This window comes from Chenopodium album, chromosome 14 (assembly GCF_948465745.1).
Source record: "Chenopodium album chromosome 14, dcCheAlbu1.1, whole genome shotgun sequence".
Taxonomy (NCBI): Eukaryota; Viridiplantae; Streptophyta; class Magnoliopsida; order Caryophyllales; family Amaranthaceae; genus Chenopodium; species Chenopodium album.
Genome location: NC_137847.1, coordinates 1,755,243 through 1,776,186, shown reverse-complemented (window position 1 = coordinate 1,776,186; position 20,944 = coordinate 1,755,243). Strand labels below are relative to the sequence as shown.

Genomic DNA, 20,944 nt, shown 5'->3' with positions numbered 1-20,944 from the left:
GGTAAAAGAGGCAGACCCCAAAAAGACTTCCACCATGAAGAGGGAAAGGAGTGCGCTTCATCTGAAATAGCGGATTAACAAAGCAACATAGCATAAGCCGACTTAGTAGTGAAATTACCATCCCTTGAAAATTTCCAGTAGACAAAATCATCCATCAACCTACTGGGACGTCCAAAGCCAAATGCGACTGTCTGTCGAAGAATCGAACAGCCTATGGACCAAAGTCGATCCCACGCATAAGAACGCGGATTAATGATAGAAGAAACATGAGACGGAAGAGGTGTCTCACCATTATCACGAAAAGTCAGAGGTTTTCTTGTTCGGGATAATATTTTTTGGTTTCTTTTAGGTTTTCTTGTTCGGGATAATATTTTTTGGTTTCCTTTATGATTTCCTCTTAGAAGAATTTTTCTGGTTCCCTCTATAATTTCTCGTTTGGAAGGGTTTTTTCTAGCCTATATTGTTAGGTTTATTTTTACTGTTTTTGAAAAGTTTTCCTTTACTTTTCTAGATTTTCTCTCATTCTCTTTCATCTATTTTCTTCTTGGTCTCAAGAGTGAATCTTTGTAGGGACTTTCATTGGTATAGTGGTTATTTTAATGTGCTAAATTTCTTTGTAAATGATTTTATTTATATAATTATTGGAAGGTTAGTGAGGGTAAATTGTTATTGAGGAGTTTAGTGGGTAATTTAGCATTTGAGTTTTTGAGCAACATGATTAATACTAGAGTTGAAGTTGAACCCAATCGCTGGCCTGAATATAAATAAATTCTTGTTCTAATTATTGCCAACATGCCATGTTTCCTATTCTGACTTCACATACTTCTCCCCTTCCTCTTCTTCTTCCTCTTTATTACTCAATTCAATCAGCATTTCTATAACATTTTTTTAAGTATATAAAAGAGACTAATAGAGTAATAATAAACTCTTCAATATTAAATACTTAACATTGTTTGTACTTCATACTATGGTCCAAATTTTAGATATTTTCTACTTGGTATTAATTTAATACCAAATGGCATAGAGCCATGGACATAGTTGGGTCATAAACTTTGAAAGTAACAATAGTTGTGTAAAACAATACTAATATATGGCCCGTTTTTTATATGGGCTCGTTCATATTACGAGGTGAGGTGGTCCTGAACTTGGGCTTGCGTAGCAATTTTTGAGCATATCTTGGAATGGTCCAAGAATCTATACACATGGACCTCATCTTTATGTGAACTTCCACGATCCGCATCAACTTGTTGCTTACTTTTAAAGACTTAAACCATCCAAAGGCTCATATCACAGGAAGTCTGGCTAGCAATGTCCGGATAGGGTAAGCCGGTAAGAGGATGGAATTTGAGCCAAATGAGAATCGAAACTTGCACCTCAAGGATGCAAGGCGACCTCTGGACCACTGCTCCGAGAGGCCTTTCTCCCGAGGTTTGTCTAGAATTATCGAAATGGTAAAGGATGTATTCAGAGGTCATATAATGTTGTTTAGAACCAACCATATCTGACCAATAACCCGTCAGATAGAAATATGTGTGTGGTGGACTTGAGTTTTTCTATTTAAGAGAGGTGTGTAAGTAAACAACTAAACTAACGGTTTAAAAGCGGATTGGATGTTTCAACCGCCCAATTTATCTTTCGAGATGTCATGGGGTTCATGGAAAGAACATCGACCTCTTTCGCTATAATAATATACTAGTTGAGTATATAGTCGATGTGTAAAGTCTTAAGGCTGAGATTGATTCATATATGTGACTATTTCGCTATTATATATGTTACATAATAAAGATGGATAGGTTAAAGATTAACATGATATTGTAATTACTTAGTTTTTGTTGGTATATAGTCGATGGGTAATGACTTTAGAAGGTCAAAGAAGAAAAAAGACAATTTTGGGACAGGCCAAAACTTTGAAACTTCATCATCTTTTATGAACGAAGGGAGTAACATATACATGGTTGAGAGAATATCCCGAGTTGTTTAGAGCCACTCAAAACGAGAATCAGAATGACATGTGAACACAGTAGCTAGATAAGATAACCATTCCCCGTCTTGGCTGCAAATCCATCTCTCTATGTAAGCTAATAGAGCTTCCAATGAAGTATCGTGGCAACATCTTTAACCTATCAATAATTAAGGAAAAAAAAAAAGAGCAAATGCAATGAAGTGAATGAAGTTATCTAGCTAATCACTTAATTACTTCAATTCAAACAACAATTGATGACATTATAAACATTTATGTTGAGATTGAACCAAAGAAGCCGTTTAATTATCTCCATATATATATTCATTAACATTCACAAACTTATTATTTGCTCGAACAAGGTGAGTAGTACATACAACATGATACAAAGAAAATAGAAAGATCATGAAGAAAAGATCAGATGAAGGTAAAGGGATGGGTGCATTAGCATGCAGTCAAATGGTTGGTTGTTCATACAGATTGGGAGGGAGAGATGCCGTATTCGAGCCCCCATAGCTCGAACGATCCTTTGATAAAGTCATAGTAACCACCCTTCAAAGCTAGAGTCTTCTTCACCAAACCATCTCTTACAAAGGGGTATGTCAACAAGTTTCCTAGTGATACATTCACAGCTTCCTGAAAATGGTACATATAATAGGTCAAGTAAGCATAACGTACATACAAAGCACGATTAGTTTATTTAAGACTTGTGATAATTTAATTAAGCTAAGGATAGAAACTAGTTATCTCACAAACATAATGTACAATATGTAATTGTGTTACTTCTCGATCAATTTACTATTATGTTTGAATTGATTGGATTAAAAATGTACGTGTTACATACTTATTCAAAATGTGTATGTGGTACATATATAAAGTAATAATGTTCACTCCAACTAGATACGAGTTCACCATTTAGAGCTACACGTGTGTGGTGGTTTATGACATATATAAATATTCGAGAATGAAGGGAGTATAATATATATGGTGAAGGAGGCTTAACCTTTTCACAATGGTAGCATTGTTCAGCGAAAGGTGCGGAAGCATTCTCAGCTAACACCTTGTGCTTGGCAGGCAAGCAGATTTTGACCCAATCCTCAATGAAGTCACTAGCCAATCAAAGTGATAAACATCATTAGTCCAATATTAATATGTACATGCTCATTAATTACTTTAATCAATTATTTATGTAAGCTTCAAAAATTAGATAAAATTGACAAAATTAATTAGTAGTATAATCAACTTACGTTGAGGTTGGTCCTTCATCAGGGAAAGACATAAGCCCCTTGATTCCACCACAAGCACTGTGTCCAATCACAACAATGTTCTCAACCTTAAGGTGCAAAACTGCGTATTCAATGGCCGCGCCAACTCCAGCATATTTGCTCTGCACAAAATAAATTAAATACATCAACAAAATATCTTTGATAGAGTATATGAAATGTATCCTGATCTTCAACCATCTGAGGGGACGTAATAGAGTATATAATTTAATTCAATCATCAATTTTTGATTGAGTACAATTATCATTTAAATCATAGTTAACTTAACTATTTTTGTAGAAAAGATCGAAGTTTTTTAATATTTATCTTTTGCTATCATTATGGCATAATTAAAATTAACCATAAAAATTTTATCATAAAAAAGTCTTAAAATTTGATCATTACCTTGTCAAATGCTGGGACCATGTTGGCGATGTTGCGAACCATGAAAGCCTCACCAGGCTGGAAATCAAGAACGTGCGAGGGACACACACGGGAGTCTGAGCATGCAAACACCATAAACTACACACCATTTTCGCAATAAAAAATTAGATGATTTGTCTAGCTGATTAGTTACGTTATAAGAATAATTAATTGAAAGTGAAAATTACCTTGGGGCTTTGGCCCTTAGCTAGTTCACCATAGAGTGCTGGATTTGTCCTACAATAAATAGGTGCAAAATTTTCTCAATTAATTAATTTTAACGAATCTGTCTTTTACTTAAATTTTAGACTTGAGAATAAACCATAACTTACTCGTATTTCTCCTTCTTGAATTTGATAAAACCTTCCTTAATTCTCTCGACCGGGTAATCCGATGATGGTTTTCCATCAACGGTTTTTAACTCAGCTGTTATCTGCGCAACCTTTGATGCGGCTTCATTTTCAAGCTCGCCGTTCTCACTACAGTCAATTAACATGTCACATCAAATCAATTGCATCCAAAACCCCCTTTCATACAAAATTTATTAGATGGTCCATGACCACCAAATCATCATCCATAATCTAACCATTCATAAACCGACATGCACAATACTTTAAAATTTTTAACCATATGAATCACAAATCGACATATGTTATAGCTCCTTTAACACTTTTTACTACATTTTCCATGGATCGATTCAACCCTTTATCATACTTTAATCTATTACGATGTAGATTATACATAGCCTTTTTATTCCCTCATGTATGTCCAATAAAATGGGAAGTTTTGGATATCTTATCCAATAAAATTTGAATAGAAATTTCTAGGTCAATTCAATATAATATACAACTTATGTTTTTGGTGCAAATCTAATGTACAATATGTGGTAGACCTTGTCTTTATTTGCTTGAATTTAGACCACCCCTTTTCAAAATTTATTAATTTCGTCCCTACCCATGCACAACCTAAACACCGCAACTTTATTACAAGTTCGTTGAAGAAAATGGCATGCTCCTTCAAAAATTCCAACTTTATTAGATTAATACATCAAAATATTAACATATAAATCAATACATAATCATGATTAATTTAAATTAGTGCAAAAATAAGAAGATTTACATACATTAGGAGCTTCTTAAGGGCGGCAATGGCTTCTTCGTATGCCATATCTTCCTTCTGCTTGAACAAATTTTAGAAACGTTATAAAATTTTGAGATGATCATGAAAATGATTGTAAAATGTAATATTTGTTAAATTTGTATTAATAGGAGTTTATCTCATATGACGAAGAAAATGGCCTACTTTTTCTGTTAGCTTTGCAAACATATTGTTTGTCCTAAAGAAGTAAAGAAAATGAATGTACAAAAATGAAGTATATTATGGAAACAAACTATGCTAAAAGTTTCTAAAATGTAGTTCTCTTACTCATATCACTTTAATTAGCTAAGTATTTTAGTTTTACTACTAATAGTACATTCTAGAGGTTTTAGTTGTACACATTTCATTCCCAAATAATGTAACATCTCTTATCTTTTGAACAACATGTAAAATACCACCCCAAAAATTGTATTACTTGTAGACAATACAAGTTAGTGATGAATGTTGACAAACTATATATTTGATAAAATGTCACATGATCTAGCTTACTTATCCATACATGACTGTCTAACACGAGAACTACAATACTGAAAGGAAAAAAAATATGATAAAACATAATGTACGTACCAAAGTAGGGGTGATGATAGGGACGGGGGCAGCAAAAACGGGTTGGTTCCGAATAAGGGCAGGGGGGACAGAAGAAGAAGGGTTGAGCCTATTGTTAGCAAAGAAAGTAGGCCTTATAGTGGGTGTGTTCTTCAATTGAGAACGAGCGGGGGAGGTGAGGCACCACCCGGATATAGAAGAAGCAGCGGTCGACATTTACGTGTGTTAATTAAGAGAGAATAGAAGAGCTCTCTATGTAAGTAAGCTAAAACTTTAATACAATATAATGTATGTTATAAATATTTAGTACATTTATTTTGTAAGGGGTGCAAGATTATATTGGTTTATAAATGTAAGAGAACCTACATTTCCACGCCCTTCAATTTAAGGGATTTTATCTAAAATTTATCAATTTTTAACAATCACCACTAAAATGGGTCCTAGGGTAGATAATATAATGAAAAAGACATCTAGCTAAATGAGAACTTCTTATAATTTTTAGAGGCTATGCCTTAAAATTTTATTGGTATACATTCTCATCTTGATAATGTTGGACCTTAATTTTTGTGTTGGTTATATTTGAAACAAACAAACAATTCAAATATTGTATTGGCATGTTATACATATATTCATGGATTCATCAACCTCATATATTGGATAATTAGATAATTGGTGTATGCATGGAGTTAATGCTTAAATTTAGAGTTATGGAAGGTCGTGTGCTTTCTATGGATTTTGAAATTTAAATCTTTTTGGTAAATTTCAAATAAAAAAAAATGTGTTTTGTTTTTGTCTTTTTGTTTTCTGTGATCATGGTCATGGATGAAGATGATGGATAATACATGAAGAAGCTAAGGTGTACGTATGGTCTATGGACGATGTCTTTTCGCCCCCAAATCTAGTGGCATGAGAATGTAGATTGAGTTGAGGCCAACAAATGACACGTATACTTGAAACATAGGACATCATATGGTTTACATCTACTTCCTCCGCTCTTCTCTACTTGACTCAGTCTGACTTTTACACTATTCATATCTTCTCTTTTGACAGTATTTTGTGAATTATATATAAGAAAAAATATATTTATGTGCGATCTTATTAGAATCGTCTCAATAAATACTATTATAATATTTTAACTTTATACTCCGCAATTTTTACTTGTCGAGGATTAAAGCTATTGATAATTAAAGTTATGTGTTGGAAAACATGACGATAAAAAAATAGGTCTAGTAAAAAGAATGGATGAAGTATTTTTATTTTAGGATTTTTTTTGTGAAAAACTACCTTTTATATACAACTTTTTGTGAAAAACTACCTTTTAAAAAATATATTGTAAAAGATTACCTATTTTGAAAAAAAATGTTGTAAAGGACTACCCCTTGTCGAAATCTGGCCGTTGACTCACTTTTCCGGCGTTGACCACCCACGTGCCGGTCACATGACCTTTAATTTTTTTTCTTTTTTTTCTATGCATGCACCACCAGCAATGCCGCCATCTTCACCACCGCCCCACCACCACAACACCTCAAAACACCCTTACAACGGCCCTCACGCATCCCAAAACCAACCCAACCCCACTTGAAACCGCCTCCACCCCGTCGAATCCAACACAAGCCCTCAATCGCTCCGTAATTCCGCGACCTTCAAACAACAGCATTATTAACTTCGTTCCCCTGCCATCACTGCACCACCACACTCCATCTTTACAATAATAACACCACCACCCCACCAAGCTGCAAGTAGCAGCCATACTAACCACCATCCCAACCACGGTACACTAACAACAATAGCGCAGCAGTCAAATTTAAAAATTAATTATTGCAAATACCAAACAATTGAGAAAAGGAAGGGAAGGGTTCTGGTTTTCGAGGGGGTCGAAGGAAGGTGGGCGGGATTTCAACGGTGAGAAATGCATGGGTGGGATGAAATTTGACCGGAAATTGATAATTTATTTGAGGGGTGGCCGAAAATCAAGAATCGAGGGAAAGGGGTAAAGAGGGCTAGGGATCAGAAAAGGAGCGCTGCAGGGGGTGGGGATGGTCGGAAATTGGAAAAGGGAGGCGGAGGGGCAACAAGCGCGGTAGTCGGCAGGTGTGTAAGGGTAGTCGGAAACTGGACAAGGGAGGGGGAGGTGACGGCGAGGGGGTAAGGATGGTCGAAAACTAGAAAACGGAGGAGGAGGGGGTGGGGATGGTCTAAACGGGAAAAAGCCGCCAAGTGGTCTAGTCAACGCCGGAAAAGTGAGTCAACAGCGAGATTTCGGCAAGTGGTAATCATTTACAACATTTTTTAAAAAAGAGGTAGTCATTTACAACAAATTTTTTAAAAGGTAGTTTTTCACAAAAGGTTGTATATAAAAGGTAGTTTTTCACAAAAAATCCTTTATTTTATGATAAATATAATTGTGATCTGATCGAATTGAATTGTTATTCTGTAAAATGTATTAAATACTCGTTTGTTGTAAATAATAGGAAACGGATGTAGTAATTATTTTTTATGATTCTTTTGTTTCGACTGTATTTGTTTTTAGGGTGTTTCATTGAGATTGCTTTGTTATTTCATTTGGTAAACTCCCTTTCTCTCTTTTCTGCCTCATGACCTCATCATTCTCACTTACATCTTTATCTACACAATTTTGCCTTGTTTGTAAGAAAAAAGTAAACTATTTACATCAAGACAAATAAAAAGGGACAAAGTGAAATACAATGATACATTTGATACTATATGGTTTCAAAAAAAAAAAAAATACATTTGATACTATATCCACTGCACATTAATTCGAAAATTAATTGATATACAAAATTATAGTTTGTATTATCTTGTTCTAGATTAATCATAACAAAAACCTTGTCGCCCACCCCCAAAAACCCCCTTAAAAACCAAAATATTTGGGGGCTGCCATCGATGGAAAATTCCATGGTAAGCCCCAAATCTCCTTGTTAGGGTTTGTTCTGATTGACTGAACTGAATATTTTACGAGAGAAGAAAATTAAGAACTGAACTGAAAATAATGTAAAGAGAATAGGCCCTTAGTTTATTGTTTATGCAGTTTTTGTGAAAATAATGTGAAGAGAATAGGCCCTTAGTTTATTGTTTATGGAGAAGTATGTTGGTCAATAATTATGTCTCTCGTTATGAGAGTTAAAAGTCCTCTTTTTTGGGTAATCAGTTCTCTTCTAAGGGCTTGTTGTGTTTTTAGTCTTTATGACAATTTTGTGGTACTGTCTCTTTTTAGGGAAAATGATGATGGTTTAAGAAGGTATAATTTATGGTATCGTACAATTTCTCCGTTCAAGACAGTTATAGCACAGGTTGTGAAAATTTCCGCCCGTAAAGATGCACAGACATCGATGTTAACGAGGATTTTCATCTTTGAATCCATCCTCCAGGAGTTGCCCTCGAGTATGCTTTCATTTAGTTGTATTGGATGTGAATCTTGTTTCTGTATTTTAGATCTTATTGATTTATGTACTCATATTCAATGTAGATGTCGTATGGCTACTTATTAATGAAATTCATCCTCCCTTGTAAAAAAAAAAAAAAAAAAAAAAAAAAAAAAAAAGATTAATCATAACAATTTGACTTTTGTAATATTCATAATTGTATATTCTTCTCACTATACATATTTTTTTTTTTTCAAAAGAAGAAGGGAAAAAAAAAAAAAAATGCCGTAGACTCGTAGTAGATCAACTAATTAGATGTCCTTAACGTTTTGGGCTGATTGGTCTTTTACTTGGGCTTGAGCTCCACTTGGATATCTTGAAAGTGTTGAAACTAATATCATGGACTAGGTTCATCTGCCATTATGGCCAATCAGCAAAATACCCCACTACGTTGCTACAAAGTCTACCATGCTACCTCTCTCTTTTAAGCTACCAAAAATTTAATCTATGAAATGTTATACTTCCTCCGCTTTTTAATGTTTATAATATTTTACGATTTCATGTAAGCATACAGAAGTTGGGGGAGAGGGAATTAACGGTAAAATTACAATAAATAAGTTCAGATAAATTTAAATAATATAAGTACAAATTAAATAAGTTAATGAATCAAAAAAAAACCTATGTTTAAGTAAAATAAAACACACCGTGACATTACAATAAATCGGCAGAACTTGTGCAACATTACAATTTATCATTTGATAAAAGACACAATTGATTTATTGAGAATAACCAAACTTACATTTAGTTAAACTTAGAACACACCTTTCTAATCTCACCATTAGAACCAGTTTTAACATCAATAGTACTCATCTTAATCATAGCTTTAGGGAAATCAAAATTGAACCTAACACCAAACAATCCTCTAATATTTCCTGCATAATTTTGCACAATTGCACGAGTTGCATCATCGCCCCATAATCGTTGATCGGATTCGAGCACAGCATTGCCATCCCTAATGTTCTTGAAGAAATTAACATCAAATCTAGTCCAACTATCTTTGTCCAATGCTACCTTGGTTAAACCATTGCCATTTTTGGGGCACAAGGCTTGTAGTTGGGCTAGATTTGGTGAGCTGATTGAAGGGTCAGAGTTGCCTGTTGGTGTGAAATTGTAGAGCCTATATTGAAAGAATCTGCAATCGGTTTGTCCAATGGTATGTGCACCTAGAGAGGACACAAATTTGAGATCATATGTTAAATTATGTTACAAGGAAATTGAGTTGTTTCAAATAAAATAAAGGAAAATAGTTATATGCATAGTTTTTTTTTAGGAAAACTTAATACTCAAGTCTAAATGATCTTAGATTTTCTATGAATGAAGCTTGAACACAGTATTTTGAAATGATAATTTAAGGTGTTATTTCCACAACCACATATAAGGTTGTGCGTGCATAAGGTGCGCTACATATAAAAGGAGGCGTGAGAGCCCTAAGAGGGGCTCATGTGGTTAGGAGCATTCCTCGGACCCAAGGTCATACAATTGTATATTAATAATATGTCTTGGAAGGACCCAATCCTATACCTTCCAAATATTAGTGTCGATAATCCTATAAATAAATAAAATTAAAGTTGTCACATTCAAAGTATTAGGTAGATCCATTGTAAATCTAATGTGAAAATCTACTTCAGCTCCCTATTTATAAAGGGTTGTGAAAGAGTTAAACCAATATGTGATGCATCCGTTACACTAGAAAAAGAGTCAAAGGCGAGGGCATACCAACAAGTGTAACTAGATCGTGATCATTGAGACCTTTATCAGCAAATTTTTGTCTATGAACAGCAATAGATTCCAGAGGAGATGGCAAGTTTAAGGCATCGGATGCTGAAGATCTCTTGCCATCCAATCTCCCAAGTGGAACTCCCCAATTTGGACCTCCAGTCTGTCCATTAAAATTCATGTCAAACAAAAATACTAAGGAAGAAACGTGCATAGATATATAACATGAGACGTATATCTACATGTACATGTATAATAAAGCATGTTAGCATTTGAACAATTACCAAAGCAACGGAATCACGAGCAGCTAAAGCTAAGATATCAGCACAAGAAACAACTCCTGGACACAATGACTCGAGTTGTGATTTTGCATCATCAATCACATCAAAGCCATTCAATCCGATGTTTGTAAAAGCAGTTCTTTCTGATGAAGGCCCCGAAATCAACACTGAAGCATCACATCCCTATATTATCACCACATATAACACTTATTACATAAACAAATCAAACAAAAGTGAAACATAATAAACTATTGTGGTATGCATAATCGTCAACAAGCTCTCCTTAGACCTTAGTTAGGAGTAAAACAAGAGTTGACTATTGTGTAATTATCTCCAGGTAGTCAACTCATGTATAAAAATTTCTAGTTTCGCCACTGATCCTAATTACCCACTAATTACTAAAACAAGACAAGCAAAACAAATACACAACAAACCTGAACAAAACAATCGTGAAAATGCATTCGTAGCAAGCCAGGAGCAATAGTAGAATCAGAATTGAAGTGAGATTGCACAGTTGATCTTACTACACCTTCTACTTGTGGACAACTTGAAGCATAATAGTTAGTACTTAACTGAGATTTAGCAGAATTAACCAACTTACTTAGGACTAATAACAAGCATAAAACTCTAAAACCTTCCATTTTTGTTGATATGTTAACAAATGAACAAAAAAACTAAGAGATTTATAGTCTCAATTCAAGCAAGTTGGGTACCAAAATTTGTAAAACGTGGTGTGTTTCACTAGCTACTCAGCTTCCACTACAAATTATGCACTATAGCTGGTGTTTACTTATAAATATGGTGCATGGATATGATATGGTTTGTTATTGATGTGACTGCTTTCATATAATTCATCAATAATTTTTTTAATTATGGTTTAAAAATTAGACAATAAAAGTGTCTAGTCGTACTGATTATGGAATGAGAATGATCATTTTTAAATGAACAAATATTACATTTTTAGCTACTACATGGGTTTAACTCGTAATTTAAGAGTGTCTCTAATTTGTATTTTTATTTTATAAAATACCTCTAGATAATCATCACCGAAACACTTAAAAGACTGAGTCATTACATTTTATTTCTTCAAAGGGCGCCACACATAGTCCCTCGTACCCAGTGCAAAAACTTCCACTTGAAATAAGGGGTGAATGAGATTTGAATCAATGACCTTTTTATGTCATGTTGCCTTTAGATACCATATGCATGTTAAAGAACCAGCTAATTCAATCAAAAACTTAAAGTGGTGATTAAAGCTCATGATTGGTTTATATAATCTAACAGAAACCATACACTAATACAATGATACTATATCTAAGATAAATAAAGTGTCGGCCGACATTCTTGATAGAGTATAAAACATATTCTTAGGCATCAACCATCAGCTTAAGTTTTTGGTTGAGTTGGTCCTCTAGCATGGTATCGGAGCTAGCGTGACATAAGTCACGGTTTCGAATCTCATTCACCCTCCATTTTCAAGTGGAATATTAAGCGATGGGTATGAGATGAGCCCATTCTGCATCCACACTTCTAGTTCAAACGGGCTCTCGTTAAGCGCTGGGTATGAAGAGGGCTCATGCTGCATCCACACTTCTAATCCAAACGGGCTCTTGTGTGAGGGGGCATGATAGAGTATAAAATATATTCCTGGGCCTCAACCATCAGTTTAAGCTTTTGGTTAAGTTGGTCCCCTAACAATTCTATCAAAATATATACTTATTTTTTATTATTATATATCTTTAAGGTGTAAGGTGTTTTTAAAATCCTGCATCCGTCACTTATACCTTTAATTATTTATGTTTTATCATTTGTATATTAGAAGTACAACATTATGGAATTAATCATGCTCTAAACTATTAGGAATAGAAGACGCGTAGGGCCATTCATATAGTAGTGGTGGATTATGTCTTTTATTGACTTTTTTTATTTTTATTTTTTAATTTTAAGTTTGCTTAAAAACAGCAAATGGATATATGGGTGCAATGCAAGCTTTTAGCTGGCCTAATGTGACTGATATTGTGCATGTAATGCGTAATTGAAAAGGGAGAATATAAATATATAGTGATTAGTGAGTGGCCGAGTGGGAGACGTAATATACTATAGACAATTAGGCAAGCCATCTTCTTTCTTTTCTTTGATTCTTTTTAAACTCTTTGTATGTAACGCGTTTACGAAAATATCACATCATTTCATCCTTTTGATCTTCCCTTTGTTCTTTTTGTGCCTTTATGTACCATATTTATGTTCACATGACTTCTAACACCTCTTAGTTTTATCGCCTTTACTTCTTATTTGCGACTTCATGACAACTATAATGTATAAGGTTTCGACCTAGAGATTATGACTACTATTGATTGATAACTTATGATTACTAATGACAGATTTAGGATTTTGAACATGAAGTGTTAATTTATACTCCGTACAAGTATATGTTTAAGAGAAAGAAAAGAAATATATCAAAAATTTTAATTCTCTTTTAACTAAGTGTCAACTGACACCCCATGCACCTTCGTGGCTTCTTAATGATAACACAACTTTAAATGTTATGCGGGAATAGTTTCATTATTTTTTCTATTCCTTCTTGAAAGTATACTCTATAAAGAATATATTTTTTACCCTTCATTCACTATAACCTTTAACCCTTTTTAATCACATCTATTAATTTTCATTAAACGTTATAATTAGTAATATAATTTCCCTTTTGTCTTTCCTTCTCTCTCCTTTTTTTTTTCTAATTTCTATCCATCCAATTGTCTTTCTTCTCTTTATCAGTTACTTTCCTATAGTATTTCATTTAAATTGTTTTGCTAGTGGATGTGTTTTCCCATTGATCGAAATGACTCACAATGTTTATAGATAATAGGCAGCGACTATATCATATGAACATATGTTGTCTTTCTCTTACAGCTTATACATTTGTAAATGATCATTTTGATTATCTACCACTGAAGTATCGTAAAACATCTCGAAATTTAATTAAAAATTTGAGAGATTGTTATATATACTCAGGTGTACAATACACCCATGAGTATTTTGTACTTATTTTGATGATCATTTTTCATTTAATCATTAAATGAAAAACATAAACTAACCTTGAGGTAGTTGGGTGTATGGCGTACCCGAGTGTATATAACAAATTTTAAAAAAAAATTACCACGACTAGGCTATGTGGTGTTTCCTATCTCCTACAACAGCTTACTGTATCTTTCGAACACGTCTAACAGGCGTTTCGAGTTTTGACTTGTTAGATATTGACATGTTTGGTGTAAGAAGCCTTGAGTTACTTATAAATAATACAGCTAGCTGGATGAACAAGTTATCAACAAGTGATTTCTTCTGAAACTTGTACATTGTGCGTAACATAATCTTTATCATACAGCGCATAATTCATGCTCTTAGTATACTTGATAGACAAACCTTATCATACAGTGCATAATTCATGCTCTTAGTATACCTGCTAGTGGTAGTTGAAGTAAGTTGTAGTATTACATTTTGTGTTAGTATTCTATGAAGACATAAGAGATCGAGGGACAAAAAAATACAGTAAAAAAAAATACACTAAGGAGACGAGAGTAGCGTCTCTTCCCTAGTCCCCTCTAGAAGCAAGTGCTGCCTACTTGGCTACTTGTTCAAGAATAGGTATCTTCTTCCATGTCTCCTCTGCACCAGCGAGTTGCAGGGGAGGCAGTGAGAACATGCTCACAGTCGAGCTTTTGCTTCTGATTTCTTTTAAGGCTCTCAGTGCCGAGATAGTGCTCTTCATATAGAGGCTCTCCATGTACTCGATCTCTGCAAGTTCCTTCGGACATTTGAGCAGACCATTACTATCGCTGGTGGAACTGATTGTAGGGTCGCACCTCTCATCACCATCGGCTGAATAGGCTGTGGTTGGCTCATTATCAGTGGGAAAGAGAAGGTCGAGCATTCTTTCACATTCTTTGACTAGCTTGTATATTAAGTCGGTTGTGAAGAAAGGCTGCTGCAAGACCCTCTGAATAAATGGTAAGCGAATGAGTGCGCCAGTTCTTTTGTCGTACTTCTTGAGAATTTTCACCAAACCTGCAATTAAAAGTCCGGATTTGATTGAGAAAAATGCTAAATAAGAAATTAAAAGGGGGTTTGTACAGCTTAAGAAGCTAGAAGCAAGTTTATATCCTGTTATTGACAAACATATTAAGCCAGAAGGCAGAGGCCACCCACACATAAAGTCACAACAGGACTTTGTTAGAAATAACATTTTAAGGGATCAATTTGCTCATCTTCCTTTTAATTGGAGCATCTAGAGTCAAGGCAATCTACAGTCACACAGAAACAAGCAAGAAGACAGACCATTTACGTATTTATATGTTAGCTATGAAATTATGGAACACACCGTGATTTGCAATATGGACATGAAACATTGCTCAGAAATCTCACCAAAAACTTGGTGAGTAATAAGAAATTTCATAAACTCATGTCACAGAAAAATGTCCCTCGGAAGTATTCAGCAGCAAACTAGGTAAATTGTCCTGTGCCAAGAACAGCTCAACGTACTTGAAAATATATAGAAAACAGTGAACTCATAAGGCCAATAACTTCAAATAAGGTCACTAGAAAAGGCATTTGTTCTAGAATTTCTAGTCTTCCTGAAACTCTTGATCTCCAATATTTCTGTTAGGGAAGCAGAAGTGCAGATTCATGACTTTACACTAACCCGGCTATGAAAGTATGAAACATCCACCAGTCCAACTCATACATAAAGGCAAGGCACATGCTTCAATGTATGTATCTCGATATCAAAAATAAAATGGTCCAAGCTCAAATCAGTAGAAATCTAATTTTTCTAAACAATATTAAGCTACATGCTTTTAAAAGGGAAAAAAGAATAATATTTGGAACCTTTATTTTCTTGAAGATTTTGTAAAGAAAAGAGTAATTTTTGTACATTATTTTATTTATTCCTTAAGATTCCCTTCTTTTATTCAATCATTTGAATTGCACATCAAGACAGGTTGTGATGCAGCTGAGAAGTCTGATCATGATCTAGTCCAACAATACCTGCAATTTAGCAACCACAAGTCTTGTATATCCTTAAATAATGTCTTGTATATGTGGCTGTTATTGAACATTGTAGATTTATCTTATTCACATCAGTTGTGCATAGTGATATTACTTCAAATTTTTCAAATATGTTGTATAGGCATGATCATCAAAACTATTGTTATAAGTAAATGCTACACTCCATTCCATGTTCACCCTCTCACTATTCCCATCATTTTTGCTTTAAGATATACTATTAACCTAGTCTACAAGAATTGTAACTAGGAATTTAAATAATAAATCATACACACAGCACTACATCAGGGACCACAATATCCTATTAAGTGCCTAGTCTGAATAGCATCAATTTTAAACACAATATCAGTGAATTGTCATATTGCTTTTATTTTTTTTCAAATACTTGTATGTTGTATAGGCATGAATGCATGATCATCAAACCTAATGTTATAAGTAGAGGCTACACTCCATTCCATCTTCACTCTCTCGCTATTCCCATCATTTTTGCTTAAAAGATATACTATTAACCTAGTCTACAAGAATAGTAACTAGAAATTTTATAATAAAATTCATACATACAGCAGGGACCACCATATCCTATTGAGTGCCTGGTCTGACCAGCATCAATTTTAAACACAACACCAGTTAATAGGCAATTTTAAATAAAATTGAAATTCGAATCACAAAATATTAAAACGATCCTTATCTACTCGGTACACACGTGTTTTTATATTAATTTTAAAACACAAATAAGATACATATGTAAATTATGATTGCACTATATTATGAAGGTCAGTTAATTAAAACGATTATAATATTCATGATTCAATAATAACACTTGCTTAGGTTTTTCTATTTATATTTTATATTGAAAGACTCGTCAACAAGATAAACATAGTCAACAGACAGCAGCACACCTGAAAACATAATCAGTTTTTCTATTCTATTGTTGACTCATTGACAAGTGATAGTGTCACACTATTTAACCCATGACGAAATATTCACAATCTAAAAACAATACTAGTATTATTTTCCTTCAATCATCATTGATCTCCATTTAGTGTTTACTTAGTACAAATATTTACCTAGTAAAATGCAAGGGAAATCCTATTGTGAGACCCGATAAAGGTCTCCTTTGAGTCAACCCATAGAGAACATATTCAAAGGACTATATTCCATGTGCTAATGGAATATCCAACTTAGAAAGCGACAACCTCAAGGTCATCAACTATCATTTCACATCTACAATTAAGCAACCTTACCAATTATGTTCATTAATAGCTTCTAGAGTGGAATATTATCCCAAAATAAAGCATCTATTAACTATCATGCACCTTTCTAAACTAGTATTACACTACTTCCGTGCAATCTAGTACTCTATCCATTTCAAATTAATTGCAACATTAAAGATTAAGTAAAAATCACAACATCATTAGCATAAAAGTCTGACATGGCAACTACCTGTATAATTGAGGGCACTGTAATTTTCCAACAAAACCATCTCCCCATGAAAATCAACAATCTCTTTCCTAACTTTGAGCATCTCTTCATAATTAAAAACCTTTGCCTTTGCAACTCTGTCTTGCAATTCCTACACTCAAACCAACACAAACAAAAACCAATCAACATCCAAGTATCAACTTCAATATTATTAACACTAATTATGACTAAATCCTAATTAAGCAATTTCAGTCATAATTAATCAAACTAACCAAGATTAGCTACAGAACACCAATAATAAACAGATGGCAAGTTTTGAAGCCATTAAAGTATGGATATTGATAGCATAACTGGCATAACCGTCCACTAACAGTGGGACCTACTATTTGGCATCAACTAAGAGTCACTAAATTTGCAAAACGACATACATATTGCATGAAAAAAATTAACTACTCAACTAAATTTAACACAATTAGATCTTCATATTAAGCAAAGAGTCAGATTATAGTAGGTTTATCCAAAATCAAACAGTAAAACGACGTAGTTTAAAGCCAAATTTCCAGCTAAACGCTTCGTTTTCCTCCATTTTTACAGCTCAACAGAGCACCTAATCACAAAATAAACAACTCAAACCTTAAAATTCATCTGAATTTCACTCAATTCATCAAAACATAACCAAAAACTTCAAAGAATTCGAAATATAATCAAAATTATTGATTTATACCTTTAATCTGATGATATATTCTTCCTCTTTCTCAACGAAAAAAGTATTGAATTTCTCAAGTTCATCTTCCAACAATCTGAGAAAATCAACCTCTTCCTTCGTCATACTTTCCTCACCGTCGATCCTCTGCTTCTTCATCGGACGGTCATTACAGCTCTCATCACCGCCGCCGCCACCTCCGCCGCCATTGTTACCACCATTATTCTTCGGAACAATCAACTTCAACCGTTTTTTCAAATCTTTATACGACAAAAACTTATCTCGCCATTCTGGCAACGTTTCTTCGATCTGATTGCTCAAACTCTTCCCAAACTTCATCTGATCAAGAATCAATCAATCGTAAAATCACAAAATCGTCGCCGAAAAACGTCAGAAAATCACGAATTTGAAAAATTAGGGTTTATTGGAGGAGAGAGAAAATGGAAAGTGAAGATGAAGGTAGTAGAGGAGAGAGAAAAAAATGGAGGAGGTAAGAGGCGTAAGAGTCATATAAACGGTATGAAGAGAAAAGAAAGGAGGGAAGAAAGAGTAGAATATTCGAAATTGTTACGTGCGAATATCCTTTATTTTTTTTATTTCATGCTTTTGTGTTAAAGTATATTTCTTGGTTTTATTCCTTTCTATTTTCAATATAAATTAAAATATAAATTGGTTGGCATTAGATTAATATTAAAATTTTATAATTATAATAAAGAGATAAGAAGAGTGGCTTTTGTGAGGTGGCTTAAGGTAAGGTGTAGTTTGGCTTGAATTTTTGAGGAGGGGTTAGTTTAGTTAGTTGGAATAGTGGTGTGATATAATTTTTGTGTGTTACAAGAAGTTTCCATGTGGAATATGCTTTTGGTGTTTATGGTATCTTCTTCTCTTCATGATTTTAAAAAATGTTATGATTTGCTTAAATTGGGGGTGCTTGTCTTTCAAATCTTAGCAAAGATGTATTATAATGTAAAAGTAATGCGAGAATATGAATTTGTGATCTGTAGTTGTTTCAGTGTAAGCAGTATGTATGAACGTTTCAGTATTATGATGAGAATATCCTTTGAAATGTGTAATGTTTAATATTAATTTAATAAGAGGACGTAACGTATATTCACGCTGTATACATGCAATTGTTCTCATAACATATACTTTTTTTTTAAGCTAGGACTATTAAAATATGCAATTCTTAGTGTTCTTTTGTGGACTTCTTTTGAAAAAGCAAACATCTCATCGATGGATGGGCACTTTCTTTGTGTCCTTAGTTTATGGATAGCTTCACTAGTAAATAGGGCTATAATTTAATATAATTATTCTAGCTATATGTATGTTCCATGTTATAATACTCTGTATGTTGTTGGCATATTGATAGAATATTCTATCTATCTTTGAAAAAAGTTATATAGGTATGACTTTAAAAGACTTGTACTTTTAGTAAGACTTGTACTTTTCATACGATGACAATATATTATAGATACCTTTAAATTAAATATATAATATATATCATATGGGTACATGTTAAATCACACGATAAAGCATATTTAAAGTCATGTTTATATAAAAAATTATTAATTTATTATATACGAAAATAAAAGGGTCTTACATGGATTTAAATGACGTTATTTATAAAAAGAGGAACGTACGTACTTAATTCGAATGTCGTCTACTTCATATTATATTTATTTACAGTGCAATAAATACAGTTAATTTCTTATATAATCATTTATTACATTTAATCATTTTGAGCTATTGATAATAAGAGTTTAACAAAGAACTTACTCCAAAACCTACATACTGCTGTTTTGAGCCCTTTCTAATTTAACTAATAACTATAATCACGTACAATATTTTCAAAAAGAAGAACTCGATGGTCCACACTTTGGATGAGGTTTAAATGTTTAATAATAGGTAAAATTGAAAATACAAAAATGATGCCCCGTTCTATTCTCCTTATTTCCACTTATTTCATGGTTAATAAGTTCAGATAAGGGTTAATAAGTTCATAAAAAATAAGTTCATATAAGTTGTGATAAGAGTTAATCAAGGCTATTCAATTTAATTTATAGCTAAAATAAGTTCTAATAAGGGCTAACAAGTTCAGATAAGATACAATAAGTTAAGATAAGTTCAGATAAGTTAAAATCAGGTGAATAGAACGCACCCTTAAGTGTTAATAAAAATTATAACAAATTAATATCTTAAAAGGTGTACATTAAGGCTAATCTAACAAAATCCTACATCACTATACTTTTACTTAAATATAAATCATTAAAGATAAAGATAATGTGTAATAGTAAGTGAAGAATTGTTGCAACTAAAATAAAGTCAAGAAATTATAAATTATGTCTTTTTTTTTTTGAGAACCATCGGAAAGTGCCTTATATTGATAATTTATCCATCAATACATAGGGAGAAACCTCACAAGGGATATGGTTTTCCCATCTTTGTTCATGACCAAATGGCACTATACGGGCTAAATTATGAGCAACCGTGTTGCCATCCCGTTTTACATGACACCAAAAAACCGAACATAAGAAAGAACTAGAATAAAGAATATCATCAAGGATAGCATCAAGATCTGTGAAGTAAGTCGTGGCCTTGCATAATCTGTTAGCAAGCACTTGCTAGTCGGTCTCAATAATCACCTTGCTTAGACCATAATGCCGAGCTAATCTTACTGCCATAGCCACGGCTTTTGTTTCAGCAATTAAAGGAGGCCAAAAAGCCTTGACACGCCTGGTAGCAGCAAAAAGAACTTCACCCCTGCAATCTCGAGCCACGACTCCAAGACCCACCCATCCTTCGTCACATAGGGAAGCATCACAATTAATTTTGTGGTAGTCTTGGGGAGGTGCCAGCCATTTCTTCGAGCTGCTGCTTACTTTTGTTCTAACCCCTCCACAAATCTTTTCCGAATAGGTGATAACATCTGATGCAAGACGATATACTCGCTCAATTATTACGGGGTGATAAGTATC

The 20,944-nt window shown here is 33.7% G+C and overlaps 3 protein-coding genes across 3 annotated transcripts; all 3 read right to left on the bottom strand.

Moving 5' to 3' along the window:
- Nucleotides 1-1,807: 1,807 nt before the first annotated feature.
- LOC145579807 (carbonic anhydrase, chloroplastic-like) lies at nucleotides 1,808-5,723 on the bottom strand. The gene is made up of 9 exons (XM_081637063.1): nucleotides 5,371-5,723; nucleotides 4,769-4,821; nucleotides 3,978-4,124; nucleotides 3,834-3,882; nucleotides 3,628-3,744; nucleotides 3,208-3,347; nucleotides 2,964-3,069; nucleotides 2,438-2,596; nucleotides 1,808-2,120 (listed from the first exon to the last, which is right to left on the bottom strand). Exons 1-9 carry the CDS (start codon nucleotides 5,563-5,565, stop codon nucleotides 2,079-2,081), a joined length of 1,008 nt encoding a protein of 335 aa, XP_081493189.1. The 5' UTR covers nucleotides 5,566-5,723; the 3' UTR covers nucleotides 1,808-2,078.
- A 3,697-nt stretch (nucleotides 5,724-9,420) lies between these two features.
- On the bottom strand, nucleotides 9,421-11,536 carry LOC145579805 (peroxidase 25-like). The gene is made up of 4 exons (XM_081637060.1): nucleotides 11,224-11,536; nucleotides 10,793-10,972; nucleotides 10,509-10,671; nucleotides 9,421-9,955 (listed from the first exon to the last, which is right to left on the bottom strand). Exons 1-4 carry the CDS (start codon nucleotides 11,428-11,430, stop codon nucleotides 9,534-9,536), a joined length of 972 nt encoding a protein of 323 aa, XP_081493186.1. The 5' UTR covers nucleotides 11,431-11,536; the 3' UTR covers nucleotides 9,421-9,533.
- A 2,563-nt stretch (nucleotides 11,537-14,099) lies between these two features.
- Nucleotides 14,100-18,452, bottom strand: LOC145579806 (SPX domain-containing protein 1-like). The gene is made up of 3 exons (XM_081637062.1): nucleotides 17,991-18,452; nucleotides 17,288-17,417; nucleotides 14,100-14,848 (listed from the first exon to the last, which is right to left on the bottom strand). Exons 1-3 carry the CDS (start codon nucleotides 18,306-18,308, stop codon nucleotides 14,403-14,405), a joined length of 894 nt encoding a protein of 297 aa, XP_081493188.1. The 5' UTR covers nucleotides 18,309-18,452; the 3' UTR covers nucleotides 14,100-14,402.
- Nucleotides 18,453-20,944: the final 2,492 nt, after the last annotated feature.

Bases quoted from the DNA above. Each gene is read 5' to 3' on its own strand.
- LOC145579807 (XM_081637063.1), bottom strand. From the start codon at position 5,565: ATGTCGACCGCTGCTTCTTCTATATCCGGGTGGTGCCTCACCTCCCCC. The intron at 3,348-3,627 runs GTAATGATCAAA...TATTTTGTGCAG, and splicing joins TGGTCCCAGCATTTGACAAG to AGCAAATATGCTGGAGTTGG. The intron at 2,597-2,963 runs GTTAAGCCTCCT...TACCATTTTCAG, and splicing joins AATGCTACCATTGTGAAAAG to GAAGCTGTGAATGTATCACT.
- LOC145579806 (XM_081637062.1), bottom strand. From the start codon at position 18,308: ATGAAGTTTGGGAAGAGTTTGAGCAATCAGATCGAAGAAACGTTGCCA. The intron at 17,418-17,990 runs GTATAAATCAAT...GTTTGAGTGTAG, and splicing joins AATATATCATCAGATTAAAG to GAATTGCAAGACAGAGTTGC. The intron at 14,849-17,287 runs GTAGTTGCCATG...TTTTAATTGCAG, and splicing joins CAGTGCCCTCAATTATACAG to GTTTGGTGAAAATTCTCAAG.
- LOC145579805 (XM_081637060.1), bottom strand. From the start codon at position 11,430: ATGGAAGGTTTTAGAGTTTTATGCTTGTTATTAGTCCTAAGTAAGTTG. The intron at 10,672-10,792 runs GTAATTGTTCAA...TTTAATGGACAG, and splicing joins CTCGTGATTCCGTTGCTTTG to ACTGGAGGTCCAAATTGGGG. The intron at 9,956-10,508 runs GTATGCCCTCGC...TGTCCTCTCTAG, and splicing joins CGATCTAGTTACACTTGTTG to GTGCACATACCATTGGACAA.